At 44.3% G+C, this 14,085-nt stretch overlaps 2 protein-coding genes across 3 annotated transcripts; one reads left to right on the top strand and one right to left on the bottom strand.

The window, feature by feature from the left end:
- Positions 1–487: 487 nt before the first annotated feature.
- On the top strand, positions 488–909 carry LOC108292916 (60S ribosomal protein L36-like). The gene has a single exon (XM_037733299.1). The coding sequence runs from the start codon at positions 548–550 to the stop codon at positions 863–865; it is 318 nt and encodes a 105-aa protein (XP_037589227.1). The 5' UTR covers positions 488–547; the 3' UTR covers positions 866–909.
- Positions 910–3,001: 2,092 nt separating this feature from the next.
- IDI1 (isopentenyl-diphosphate delta isomerase 1) lies at positions 3,002–13,677 on the bottom strand. Of its 2 annotated transcripts, none has more exons than XM_017514060.2 (5): positions 13,177–13,677; positions 9,297–9,475; positions 8,598–8,690; positions 7,317–7,447; positions 3,002–4,057 (listed from the first exon to the last, which is right to left on the bottom strand). In XM_017514060.2, exons 1-5 carry the CDS (start codon positions 13,314–13,316, stop codon positions 4,028–4,030), a joined length of 573 nt encoding a protein of 190 aa, XP_017369549.1. In that variant the 5' UTR covers positions 13,317–13,677; the 3' UTR covers positions 3,002–4,027. The 2 variants fall into 2 exon arrangements, with proteins under 2 accessions (XP_017369549.1, XP_017369546.1); XM_017514057.2 differs by lacking the exon at positions 3,002–4,057 and adding an exon at positions 4,618–6,178 and having other exon boundaries at positions 13,177–13,670.
- Between the last annotated feature and the right edge of the window lie 408 nt (positions 13,678–14,085).

Below are 14,085 nucleotides of genomic sequence, written 5' to 3'. Positions count from 1 at the left end.
GGCGGTGGCTCAAGCCTGTAATCCCAGCACTGTGGGAGGCCGAGGCGGGTGGATCACGAGGTCAAGAGATCGAGACCATCCTGGTCAACATGATGAAACCCCGTCTCTACTAAAAATACAAAAAATTAGCTGGGCATGGTGGCACGTGCCTGTAATCCCAGCGACTCAGGAGGCTGGGGCAGGAGAATTGCCTGAACCCAGGAGGCGGAGGTTGCGGTGAGCCGAGATCGTGTCATCGCACTCCAGCCTGGGTAACAAGAGGGAAACTCCGTCTCAAAAAAAAAAAAAAAAAAAAATTCACATGCAAGACGTTCTGTTCTATCTTCTCTTCCTACTTTCCTCCCTTTAGCTAAGAATTATTGAGTGCCAACTATGTCCTGGACACAGTGCTAAAATTCTTGCGATAAGATACAGAGACCCCAGCAGTGATTCTCTGCCGGGGCCCATGGCTCTCAGGGGCATCCTTCAAATTCAGGCCCATTGGTTCTTTAAAAATAAATTTCCAGGCCAGCCCTTCCGCCACGGTCGCCATTGGAGAGTAGCAGCCATGGCTCTTCGGTATCCTATGGCCGTGGGCCTCAACAAGGGCCACAAGGTAACCAAGAACGCGAGCAAGCCCAGGCACAGCCGCCGCCGCGGGCGTCTGACCAAACACACCAAGTTCGTGCGGGACACGATCCGGGAGGTGTGTGGCTTTGCCCCATACGAGCGGCGCGCCATGGAGTTGCTGAAGGTCTCCAAGGACAAACGGGCCCTCAAGTTCATCAAGAAAAGGGTGGGGACACACATCTGGGCCAAGAGGAAGCGGGAGGAGCTGAGCAATGTCCTGGCCGCCACGAGGAAAGCTGTTGCCAAGAAAGACTGAGCCCCCTCCCCTGCTGTCTCCCTGAAATAAAAAACAGCTACACACCCCCGCAAAAAAAAAAAAAATTCCAGTTCCTCTCAAAATTGTCATGACTTTATTTCCTTGATGTGAAGCTTTGTGTCGGAGGTTTGTGGCTGCTGACGACGTTCTCTGGGCCCTGAAGTCACTGCTGCTGGCTCTTGTATGCTGGCCACTTGGTTGCGCTGGCCTGCCTCCCACCGGCTGGACATCCAGCAAGCTCTGGATGCTGTGTATGACAAAGCCATAGGGGTTGTTTGGAGTCTGTGATGTGCTATCATTCTCCAGATAATGGTTTTCTGCAAGGAACTAGAGAAACAGCTATCTCAGACTTTCCTAATAAAAACAGGTTTTCAGCCAGTTCCAGGCTGGCCCTAAATTCCTCTTCCCAGCAATTTCCCCAGAGTGGGGAGCTCTGGTGGGCCTTGCCCTTGGCAGCCCTCACACCTGGTCTGTTCCCCAATTCCTGTCCAGTAGAGGCACTATTGGAAGTGCCTGTTTCTCAGCCTCTCTGCTCCTTCACTGGAACTGGGCAAAGCCCCTTGGGAAACGCAGCATTCTTCTCCTAGATTTTTTTTTTGGTGTGCTTGGGAGGTGCATTGTGCCACTGCCTGGCCCACCTGGCCTGCCATTAACGGAAGGGAAGCACGAACGGCCTTTGATGTGGGAGTTACGGCTGCTGAGAGCGTAGTCTGTGCACAAGTGATGTAGCCTTGCGGGATCCCTGAGTACATGCTTGTTTTCATTCATATTTTACTCAAAGTCACTGAGCTCCCACTGCATGCTTGTGAGTCAGATATTAGTCCTGGGAGGATTATCTGAGATGACATTTAAGCCAAGGGTTTAAGAACAAGTCATATTCAGCCAGGTGCAGACTAAGGGAATGCAAGTTCCAGGGGAGGGGAAAGCATGTGGACATGCTGAGATGCAAGCAAGGCCTCACAGCTGGAGTTGGTGTTACCTGGCCTGGGAACACCTTTCTTGTTCAGACTCTGTGTGTTCCTTTTAATCTGTGTAAGGGAATGTGATCAAGCAGCACACGACTAACCCAGCTGCCACTTCTGTTCCCCGTGATGTGGCGACAGAGTTCTTTTCCTATGGCACAGAAGTGTGTCATGTCAACCAATGCCACGTCAGCTGCTAGGAGGGGCCCACCACATAGGGACCAATGCACACTGTGGGAGCTGACCTTGCTGTCTTCTCTGAGTGGAGCCCCAACCCATGCAGCGTGCGTCTTCGTTGCTTTTCCTTGCCACTCTGATACCAAGATGCAGTGGCAAGAAGTGCCTCCATTTCCATTCCTGTCAAGGTGAGTTGCCACTTGACCTCCACTGATTCTCTCAGTGCTGAGCTATATTCTATAGAGCTCACTGATTCTATATTGTGTTAAGCTGTCACTTAAAATTGCACAAATTGTTTCGATCAATCCTAACATATTCATCCATGTAATTAACATCCTATCAACATAGGGAATATTTTTACCATCTCACAAAGCTCCCTGTGCCCCATGGAAGTAGCCTCTATTCTGGCCTACATCTTAATTGATTTTGTCTGCTTTTGACTTTTATTTCACTGGAATCACATGTGCCTTTTGAATCAAGACTGGCTCTGTGGATTTATTCACACTGCTGTGTATAGCTGGTTGCTCCCGCAGCATGACAGCATCCGACTGCGTGAACACCAAGGCTGACGTACTCATTATAGTTGTTCTGCAGGGGCGTCCCCAGGCTAGAGACTGGGCATGTAGTAAAGAACTCCATGAGCAAGCATCACCCTGAACCCACACCGCATCACCTTATAGGGCAGCACATGAAAATCTAGGAAACACCTAGTTTCTCCAACAATGAATATGTCAGTGATTTCCCAGCTCAAGAATAATGCTGAATCACTTCTCTGCTAAGTTAGTAGAACGGAAACCACAGAAGGCAGAACCATCCATATTCGTCTCCCACCAGGTCCGACTCGTCTGACTTTAGACAGTGTCCAACAGCTCCACAGTAGCATACACGGTGCTTAGCAGTTACTTTATATCCTGCCAACACTTGGTGATGTTGGTCCTTTAAATTTGGATTCCAATTTGCATTTACTCAGAGATTAATGAGGTTAAGCTCCTTTTCGTGTTTAACACCCAAATTTTAATGTATTTTATTCTTCAAACCAGTTCAGGTTCACAGCAAAATTGAGTGGTACAGAGTTTCCATAGACCCACTGCCCCTCCTCACACCCAGGTTCCCCCACTATCAACATCCCCATCAGAGTGGTCCATTTCTTACGGCCAATAGACGTGCATCGACACATCATTATCACCTGGCGTCCAGTTTGCATGAGGCTTGCTCTTGGTGTTGGACATTCTACAGGTCTGATGAATGAATAATGATATCCACCAGTGGAGTATCATGCAGAAGAGTTCCACTGCTAAAAATCCTGTGCCCTACCCAATCATTTCTCCCTCCCCTCTGGCCCCTGGCGTTTTACTGTTTCCAGTTTTCCCTTTACTGCAATGTTGGAGGACTGGACTCCTTCAGGATGGGTAGCCTTTTCACGCTTCATTCAGCAACATGCATCTAACTTTCCTCCCTGTCTTTTCGTGGCTTGAGAGCTTATTTCTTTTTAGTGCCAAATAACATTCTACTTTCTGGATACATCAGTTATGCATTCACCTATATGCATATAAAGCAGAGAATGCTGTGTTGGAGATTTACATTTGGTAGTCTTAAGCATGTACATGATAAATAAGTATAAAGCATGTGTCAAAATTATAAAGTAGAAAGTTGTCTGGATATCTGAATGCACACAAATACGTACTTCAGTTCATGATATAAAATGTTGTAAAATGTGTAAGTACATACTTAGGGCTGAAAAAGCACCCAGAGAGGAAGGGTGAAGGGGAGGTGTATCTGAAATAATAAAAAGAATATCCCATTGGTCAAGCGGGGATCTAGAGTTCCTCATCCCACGACGAATTCCCAACTCTAGTGAGAGCCCAACAGACAGACCCAAATGGGATGATGAAAGTGCTGCACAAGCACCCGCCAGGGAGCAGGCGCAGGGCGGCTTCCACACCACAGAGACCCACTAGAGGAACAACCTCGACTTGACCCACACGTCAGGGCCAAAGAAGAAGAAAATGTGTCTTCCTTCCAACTATACCATTTTCTGTTTTGGTCTTGTTCGCTTCATAATAGAGGCAGGGAAACAGAATTACCAATTTTATAGAAAGTCATCTCTCTTTGTCCTTAAAGGAGTTGGCAATGGTTTGACCAGAATCAAACAAGTATACATGTTGAAGACTAAGAATTTAAAACACTGAGAAAAAAAGAATTCTAGGTATCATTTAGCTTTCAAGCTCAAAACCAACACATTTTGCCCTTGGGGTCATAAGCAGCTATGTCTAAGAGAGGGATACTCCTCTTTATAAAAGATGAAAGAATTCTAAGGAGTTTGTCAGGTCAAAAAACATTCCTACTTCGATTTTCTGGATGGCATCCTAGTAATGTAGAAACAGTAATATCTAACTCTACTTACAAGGTGTCAGTAAGAGTCTAAGGCCGATGTCCAATTCAGTAGCCACTGGCAACTCATAGTTATTATGTAACTAATTATATGTGGCTTTTGGTCTAAAACTTCCTAGAAAATAAAACTAAAAAAATTAGAAACAATATTATAAATGCAACAGAAACTATATAGGCAATACCCTATCAGTGTATTAAAATTTTAACAAACTAGACACAGTATTAAAATGCAATTTTTTTACTTTTCAATAAAATAGGTGCTACAGTCTTGTCTGAAATTATAAATTGTCCAAAGTTAACCATAAATGAATCATTCTATTAAATTTAACAAACATTTAATCTTGTAAGAAATAAATTTTCATTTGTTATTATATAGCATTTAAGAACAATAAAGCTGTCTTGAGATTTCAAATTTGGTATCTATGGCAAGTTTATAAAAGTACATTGATCAAGGTACAATTTTTAACATTAGTATACACATTCCATAATCTAAATCTATTTAACATGAACACTGACTTTTGTCATTGTTTCTCTCTACAATATCGCCTGACTCTGTAGGACCATGGTTCTCAGCTGGGCGTTCACTCTGGCCCCCAGGAGCATCTGGCAACATCTGGAATAATTCTGGGTGTCATGAGAGAGGGATGCTAACAGCATCTGCTGTGCTGTCCAGGTATGCTACTCATCGCCCTATAATGCACAGGATGGACCCCTACCACAAAGATTTTATCCAGCCCAAATGCCAACAGGTCAAGATTAAACAACTTTTGTTGAGTGGGACTCAATTCCCATTTTATGAACACCTCTGTGCCCACTGTAATTCTGAGAACACAGACTTTGCTAACTGGCAAATACTATTTAAAAGAAGATTTAACCTAATCAATGTCACTTATCAAAAGCCATGGCTGACTTTAAGTATCAACATATTTCCAGAATGAATAAACCACATAATCAACTCAGAATGATAAAACTTAGGGTCCACATCATTTAATTTCCCTTGAACCTGCCCTGCTAGTTTGATCTGTTAATATGAAAGATAATTAGGACTGTTTTGAAGGAGCTAAGCAATAGTTTCTTTTGCACATTTTTCTGAACTATGATAAAAATTTAGCGACACAAAGTATCTGGCAAATAGCAAGTGCTCTGCAAGTGCTCCAGAAATGTTTATCACAGCTTACTAAAAACACAGGGCTTCACTCATTTGTTCAAATTTGCCATACGCATGTGTCTACACAGATTAAATTTTTATTTGATCTCTCTCATTTTACAATAATCTCTCACAAATGTCATTTAGAAACAGAACACATATCCAGGGTGTGTGATACAAATTGTTAGTTTTTTCTACACAAGTTATAAAGTGTCAGTGTATATATTACACTGATGATAGTGAACTAAATTTAAACTGAAAAAGTCATTCTAAGTTTGTTAAATAGAGAAGGTTTTCAGTAATCATTCACCTACATATTCACATTCTGTGTATTTTTTCATGGTCAACAAACTGATTCAAATGATTTAAGTTATCCCACCATTTAAAGAGAAAAGTCTCTGCAATAATTTGAAACCATGGCGTTATCTTAATTTCACCATTGGCCGCTTTTTTCAGAAGTTCTTTTAGTTCTTCCTTTGACACATAACAATAACTTTTAATCTCATTGGGATCAGGATTCAAAGTTACATTCTTTCTCACAAACAAAATGTAATCAATTTCATGTTCACCCCAGATACCATCTGACTGAGCTTTGTAGTAAATTCGTGTTAAATAATTAATTTCTTCTGGAGGAACCTAAGACATTAAAAAATAAAAATAAAAACATCAGCCACAGTAACAAAAAAAATCTAAAATTAGCTCACCATATTACAGCGGTATCTTGAACAGAAGTATAACTTTAGAATTACAACATTTTTTTTTTTTGGAGACGGAGTTTCGCTCTTGTTACCCAGGCTGGAGTGCAATGGCGCGATCTCGGCTCACCGCAACCTCCGCCTCCTGGGTTCAAGCAATTCTCCTGCCTCAGCCTCCTGAGTAGCTGGGATTACAGGCACGCGCAACCATGCTCAGCTAATTTTTTGTATTTTTAGTAGAGACAGGGTTTCACCATGTTGACCAGGTTGGTCTCGATCTCTTGACCTCGTGATCCACCCGCCTCGGCCTCCCAAAGTGCTGGGATTACAGGTTTGAGCCACCGCGCCCGGCCGTAGAATTACAACTTTTAAAGTGTTACTCTCCTATCAACAATATATGGTAATCTTAATATTATATGTGGAAAAAGATTACATTATTAGTTTCAAGTGTCTGTGTTTTTCCCTGTAGGACCAAACAGGTAAGTTGTTTTTTATTTTTTTAAATATTAAAAAAAGGGGCAGTCACTCAAACTAAAAATGTGACTTTCTTCTTTTTCATATTTTAAGACTGCTTTTTGGAGATTATATATAAGAAGTACTTTCTGTATCCAAGTCTTATTTAAAAGGGACAATTCCAAGAAAAAAAATTATTTCAATTAAACCAGTTAGATTTATCGTTCCTAAGCATTTCCTAAGCATTCCTAAGCATTTCCAAATGAAAATATTCAGCTTTTTTTGATGGGGAGAGAAGTACTCAGGTGAAAACTCACTAGTCAAATTCTACCAGAGCTGTCACTCTCACTTGAAAATATTCATCTTTGATTTGATCAATTATAGAAATATTCAACCTTACACAGTGGTTAACAGATCAATCCATCCCAGTACTGAGCTAAGTTTTGACAAGTTACATTAAGACATTAAAATTTAAATAACCTTTACTCCAGATGGCTTGTGGGAGTAACTCATAATTCAGGAGGTTACCAAGCAGAGAACTACGTTTGAATTTAAACATTTTATTAAAAATGTTTTAGAGTATGTTTAGGTTTCAGTTTGTCTGGTTGTGTAGCACAGCCAGTTACCTGTTCCAAGGGAATTCCTAGCTCAGCTTTCAGCCGCCTCTGCGCTGCTCGCTTCACTCCAAGGGCGTCATTTTCCTCAAGCTCGCCTGGATTACTTAATGGATGACTACAACAAGTATTGGTAAAACAACCTGGAAAATGTTAATAGAGACAGATCAACTTTTCTTCAAAGTAGGTCTGAAAGATCAGGAAAGTTTATATGTAGCAGAAATATAAAATAATTTTTTTTTTGAGATGGAGTCTAGCTCTGTTGCCCGGGCTGGAGTGCAGTGGCATGACCTTCGGTTCCGGGTTCAAGTGATTCCCCTAGCTCGGCCTCTGGAGTAGCTGGGACTACAGGTGTGCACCACCACATCTGGCTAATTTTTTGTATTTTAGTAGAGGTGGGGTTTCACCATGTTGGCCAGGCTGGTCTTGAACTCCTTACCTTGTGATCTGCCTGCCTTGGCCTCCCAAAGTACTGGGATTACGGTCGTAAGCCACCTTACCCGGCCAAATAAAATGACTTTTAACAATTTTAAAATCAGGCCAGGTACGGTGGCTCATGCCTGTAATCCCTGCACTTTGGGAGGCCAAGGCAGGCAGATCACAAGGTAAGGAGTTTGAGACCAGCCTGACCAACATGGTGAAACCCTGTCTCTACTAAAAATACAAAAATTAGCTGGGCATGGTGGCACGCGCCTGTAATCCCAGCTACTTGGGANAAAAAAAAAAAAAAGAAGTTTCCCGTTGTCTCTCCGCTAGGAACCATATTGTTTAAGACATAATTTTATTCCAATTAGTTGGGCATGGTGGCACACACCTGTAATCCCAGCTACTTGGGAGGCTGAGGCAGGAGAATTGCTTGAACCTGGGAGATGGAGGTTGCAGTGAGCCGAGACAGCACCACTGCACTCCAGCCTGAGTAACAGAGCAAGACTGCATCACAAAAAAAAAAAAAAAGGGATTCTAAAATCAGTTATAATGGGCTATCAGTCATTGTTTTGTGAGACAGACTTCATTTGTAGGTAAGTTCCTTATTAATGCTTCTTTAACCAGATTAACCAGAAAATACAGATTAAAGATAAAAAATATAAATATATACACATTGCTCAATTGCTCACTAGCTCTTATTCTTTATTGCTGTTTATTAGGTTGCACTCATAGTATAAACTTACTTTATGTAGAATATAAAATATGCCATTCACAGGATTTCCCTTTTTGACCTTGGCTCCAGAAATTCAGAATGATAAAAAGTCAAATTAATGTACAAACAAAATATTGTACACTAAGTGTACGAACCTGGAAAGGTAATCTTAGCATCTGATCTTTGCTGTAGCAGAAGCTTATTTTCAGTGTTGAATAAGAAGACACTAAAAGCTCGATGCAATAATCCTGAAAGCAAAAGAAATAATTAATTTAGCCTTAAGTATCAGCTATTCGCCCAATTCTCTCCTTGCAGTTCAGAATAACATTAGTAACTTGCTGTTGCTTTTGCTTATTCACACAGTTTATCCGGATGCATAGTCCCTGCATGGCTGTGGTGAGGAAGAGTGCTGCACTGGGCCAGGAAGTTGGCCGTCAAGTGAAGGAAAGGGTGATGCTGGTGGCTCCTTTCCTGCAGTCCAGTTCCCTATCAAGGACATTCAATTCTCGGAAAGTGGCGAAGGCAGACGCTTCCCCGCACAGTGCCTGCTCCTCTCAATTCTTTCGAAAGATTAGAAGCTAGGCTGCTGCTGCATGTCAGGGTTAGTCTGCTGCTTCTTTTATGAATCCAGAATAAAACTCTGAAGAAGCCGAGTAAAAGGCATAATGTGAAGAGAAATCGCTGTAACGGGAACAGCAAAGAAGATGCTATGACTACACTATTTAACAAACTGGAACCAAAGAGAAGATACAGTATTATTAAAGACTGCACTGTCTTGAACAAAGTGCTCTTCTTAGCAAATCGGGTATGCCTACACAAATCGCTTTATAACAAAGAATATTTCAAAGCAGTACCTTTGTCAATGTTCTCATTCAGGTGACAATTCTTCTTGGTCTCAGCCCCAATTTTATTGTCATTTTCATCAATAAGGATACACATCTCCGCCAGGAGTTGAACCTGTTGCTTGTCGAGGTGGTCAGTGTTTATTTCAGGCATCATTACAAAATGTCTGATCTGTCCTAGAACACTAATATTGAAAGAAAAGAGAAAGTCCACCACATATTTTTCTGAATGTCAGAAAAATAATTACACAGCTTCCCCATCCGTAGCTGTACCACTCTGCATCCTCATCGGGGCCCCAAGAACATTGCCAGCAGGCGGCACAGGCTGTCTCAGTCGTTATTGCTCCCACAGGCTTCATGGCTGGCCTTTTTACCATAGCCGTGCTCCTAAATGCCAAGCTCAACATTCTAGTCTACATTCGAGATCCTCTGCAGCACTTGATCCTCAATCCTTTCTCCAGTGTACTTTTCTTCCCTGGTTTGGCCCCAACCTAACTTTCCATCCTGTTTTTCCACACCAGCTTCTGTCATCTCTATAATGTGCTCCCATCGCTATCCTGAATGGAATTCCCACTGCTTGTCTCTGCACAGTTTCTCAAGAATGCCACAGGCCAATCTTAGTCGAAATCCATTTTTTCAAGGCACAATTCATGTGTCACACATTCAGTAACCCTCCTACCAATGTCACAGTAAGATTTAATTCACTTTTTCTCAACCCAAGCTCCTGAACAGAAAAATGATTTGCATGAGTTCTGTAAATTTCCCCCAGGGCAGTACTTAGCTAATTACAATTCTAGTTAAACAGGAGAAAACTTAATTCATTATATTCAACACATGCTTTAAGGCAGTGCCTGGCAAGTTTTCCTCTATAAAGGGCCAGGTAGTATAAATTCTGTCTTGGTAACAATAAAACAGTCATAGGCAATGGGCGAACTGGGCAATATGTAAACTGAGTGTGGGTGCATGCCAGTATTTATCGACATTGAAATCTGAATTACATTTAATTTTCATGTGTCACAAAATATTTTAGTTTTTCCCCGGCCATTTAAAAATGAGAAAACCCCTCAGCTCATAGGATATAACAACAGGCAGCAGGCCAGATTTGGCCTGTGGGCCATAGTTGGCCCATCTCTACCTTAGTGCATCAAGCATTAATTTTCTGAGCCCCAATTAATCCCTCCCATGTGATTTAAACATAAAGCACTTACTAGAGTATTTCTGTATTGTGACACACATTTACACATCTATGTCCAGCAGCTTCTAAGCTCTCTAACTTTTGTATCCTTCAGAGCACCTTTACATAGCACAACTTTGAAGTTTTTAATTTTCTCTATTTTCCTCCCCTTTATTTCTGAATGAATTATAATTTTTTTGTGTCTTGATTTTTCTACATAATATATTTTGAGGATCCCACGTGCTCTACTTTCTATGTGACTCTATTTCAAATATATAGATTTTACTGAAATACTTTTTTGTTTGAGATGGAGTCTTGTTGTCTCGCCCAGGCTGGAGTGCAATGGTGCAATCTCAGCTCACTACAACACCCACCTCCTGGGTTCAATTGATTCTCCTGCCTCAACCTCCTGAGTAGCTAGGACTACAGGCTTGCGCCACCATGCCTGGCTAATCTGTGTGTTTTTAGTAGAGATGAGGTTTCACCATGCTGGCCTGGTTGATCTCAATTCCTAACCTCAGGTGATCCGCCTGCCTTGGCCTCCCAAAGTGTGGGTGTATAGGTGTGAGCCATCACGTCCGGCCTACTGAAATACTTTCAACAGAGTTCAAGCATACCGCAGAATGTACACAAAGTGTTTAAACAGCTACTTAATACAAAGTTTTAAACTCATATAGGATCTAGGGTGTGTGTGTACATATGCATGAGTCAGGAGTCAGTGATGATGGAGATATTGATATCTAATACAAAAAAATCTCAAATAAGGTTAATGATTATAACAAATCAAGAGAGAAAGTAATGTGAAAAGGAAGTTCACTTCAGAGTTAGCCTCAATTAAAAGAAAATTTATTTCCAAAAAAAATTTTTTTTGAGATGTAGTTTTGCTCTTGTTGCCCAAGCTAGAGTGCAATAGTGCAATCTCAGCTCACTGCAACCTCCGCCTCCCAGGTTCAAGTGATTCTCCTGCCTCAGCCTCCCAAGTAGCTGGGATTACAGATGCCTGCCACCATGTCCAGCTAATTGTTTGTATTTTTAGTAGAGATGGGGTTTCACCATGTTGGGCAGGCTGGACTTGAATTCCTGACCTCAGGTGATCTGCCCGCCTCAGCCTCCAAAGTGCTGGGATTACAGGTGTGAACCACCACACCTGGCCTATTTCCAACTTCTATAGGCTAGTTTCATATACAGTCATCCTTTGGTATCTATGGGGGTTGGTTGCAGGATCTCCCACAGCTACCAAAATTTGAGGATGCTGAAGTTCCAGATATAAAATGGAATAGTATTTACGTATCACCTGTGTATATCCTATTGTATACAGACACGTTGTATGATGGTGTTTCTGTAAAGTACAGGACTGTATATACTACAGTGGTTCCATACAATTATAACAGAACTGACAAATTCCTGTTGCCTAATGATGTTGTAACCATTGACACATCCTAGCACATCACCTTTTCTACATTTAGATACACAAATACTTGCTGCTGCGTTACAACTGCCCAGATTATTCTGCACAGTAACACACTGTCCAGGTTTAGTCCTGAAGCAACAGGAGCAATAGCCTACAAGCAACTGGATAGACCAGAAAGCCCAGCTGCATCACTGTCTAGTTCTGTGTCAGTGCACTCCGTTTCCACAATGGTGAAACTATCTATCAGTGAATTTTTCCAAAGTCTCTGTTACTGATACGGGCTGAACGTTACATTATCATCTGTAGATAATACCTAAAACATGTCAGTGTTACCTAAGTAGTTATGCTGTATCGTTTACAGAAAAAGTCTGTATATATTCAGTACAGATAAAATTTTTTCCAAATATTTTATAATGTGCAGTTGGTCACATCCATGGATATGGACTCCAAAGATACAGTGGGCCAATTGTATATTAGGTGACCACTAAGATAGACTTCGTTATTATTAATTACTAGACTTTTTTGACGTGAATTTTTTTTGGGGGGGATAGGGCCGGGTCTTGCTATGCCTGTCGCCCAGGCTAGAGTGCAGTGGCGTGATCTAGGCTCACAGCAGCCTCTGCCTCCGCCTCCGGGGGTCTAGCGATCCTCCACTCCCCGCATCCCAAAGGGCTGGGATTACAGGTGTGCACCACCGCCCCGGGGCAATGACAATTGCTTTCAGGATTTTCAGAATTCAGATTTTAAGACTAAACTTCTTAATCACAAGATAAAACGAATACGTCTTCTTAGGTGTTTAAAGAAAACGCCGTGTAGCAGACGCGGGAACACATCACCCAACCCAAAAAAAAAGACCTGGTTCCATCCACGCGGGTTCCCCATCTCTTCTCCTGTTCCTTTCCCAAGAGCAGCGCCTTGGGTGTGTCCCCGTCACCCCTCGCACAGACCCACGTGTACTAGGCACGGGGAGACCGGCGCCGTCAACGCTCCCGTTTCTGACGTTCTGAATTCTCTAAGAGGAAACTCGCAATTCGTAGTCTCCCGAGACTCGGTTTCCGATTCCACCCGTTGCTAAACCTCAGCTGACTGTGCGTACACAATGACAAAGAACGGCAACGTCCCGCCTTCCACAGGGAGCGGGCGCCCACCACAGCCCGGGACAGCTCGGCCTCGCTCCAGTTCCGGTGACCCACGCCGCCGCCCCCAGCCGTCCATGCCGCCGCGCCGAGACCTCACGGGCGGCCCAGACCTCGGGCTTCCTCCCCGCCTCGCCCCGTCTCCCGAACCCTGCTGTCGGTCCCCAGTACCTGAGCGTCCTCCGGACACCGACAGCCACGGACCCCCGAGCGCGCCGACTATGAGCGATGTCCGCTGGGCGCACCGCCCACTGGCCCCACCCCCGGGCCACGCAGCCAATCGCCCTCGCCGGCGCCAGTCCGCGCCACATCGCCCGGCCAATCGGCGCCCCTACGCGCCTGACGTCACAATCTCGCCAGGCCGTCGCGCGGTGGCACCACCTCCCTGGCCTATCGCATCCGCAGACGAATGAAGCACCCGGAAGGTGAGCCGCGTGCTTGGGTCCTGGCCGCCCGCGAGGGAGTCCACGCGCCCCGCCCCGCTCCACAGAGGCAGCGTCCCGCGACTATACAGTGCCCGAAGCCACCTCAGTCGCCAGCCTATCAAACTTTCGATCCAGTCGGGCGAGCCGGAGGCGCTGTGAAGGGAGCGTGCCGACGGCGGGCGTCCTGACGCTCACGCTCCTTGGAGCTGGGCACTCCCAGTCGGAAATCGGTGGCTCGCTGAGCCCAGTACCCGGAAGCTCGGCGTCCCATGGGCGGGTCCCCTGCGTGGCTGGACCAATGGGAACGCAGGAAAGGCGGGACATCACTGCAGACTGGCTGGTTGTGCGTCCCCGTCCCGAGTTCCGCCGCTGGGACTGTCGCGTCTGTCTGCAGGGCTAGGCCCTGCAAGTCCGGAATGGTGGCCGTTCTGGAGCGTCTGCGACCAGGACGAAGGCGGAGCAGAGCCGCGGGAGGGTGGGCATTCCACCTTGTGTTGGGAGTGTTTGCTTTCCGGGTACCCGACAAGGCAGTTTCGCTCAGGCTGGAGTGCAGGGGTGCAGGCTCAGCTCACTGCAACCTTTGCTTCCGGGTTCAAGCGATTCTCCTGTTTCGGCGTCCGGAGTAGCTGGGACTTCTGGCATTCGCCACCACGCC

This window comes from Cebus imitator, unplaced genomic scaffold, assembly GCF_001604975.1.
Source record: "Cebus imitator isolate Cc_AM_T3 unplaced genomic scaffold, Cebus_imitator-1.0 Scaffold513, whole genome shotgun sequence".
Lineage (NCBI taxonomy): Eukaryota > Metazoa > Chordata > Mammalia > Primates > Cebidae > Cebus > Cebus imitator.
This window is presented reverse-complemented; position numbering and strand designations above follow the sequence as displayed.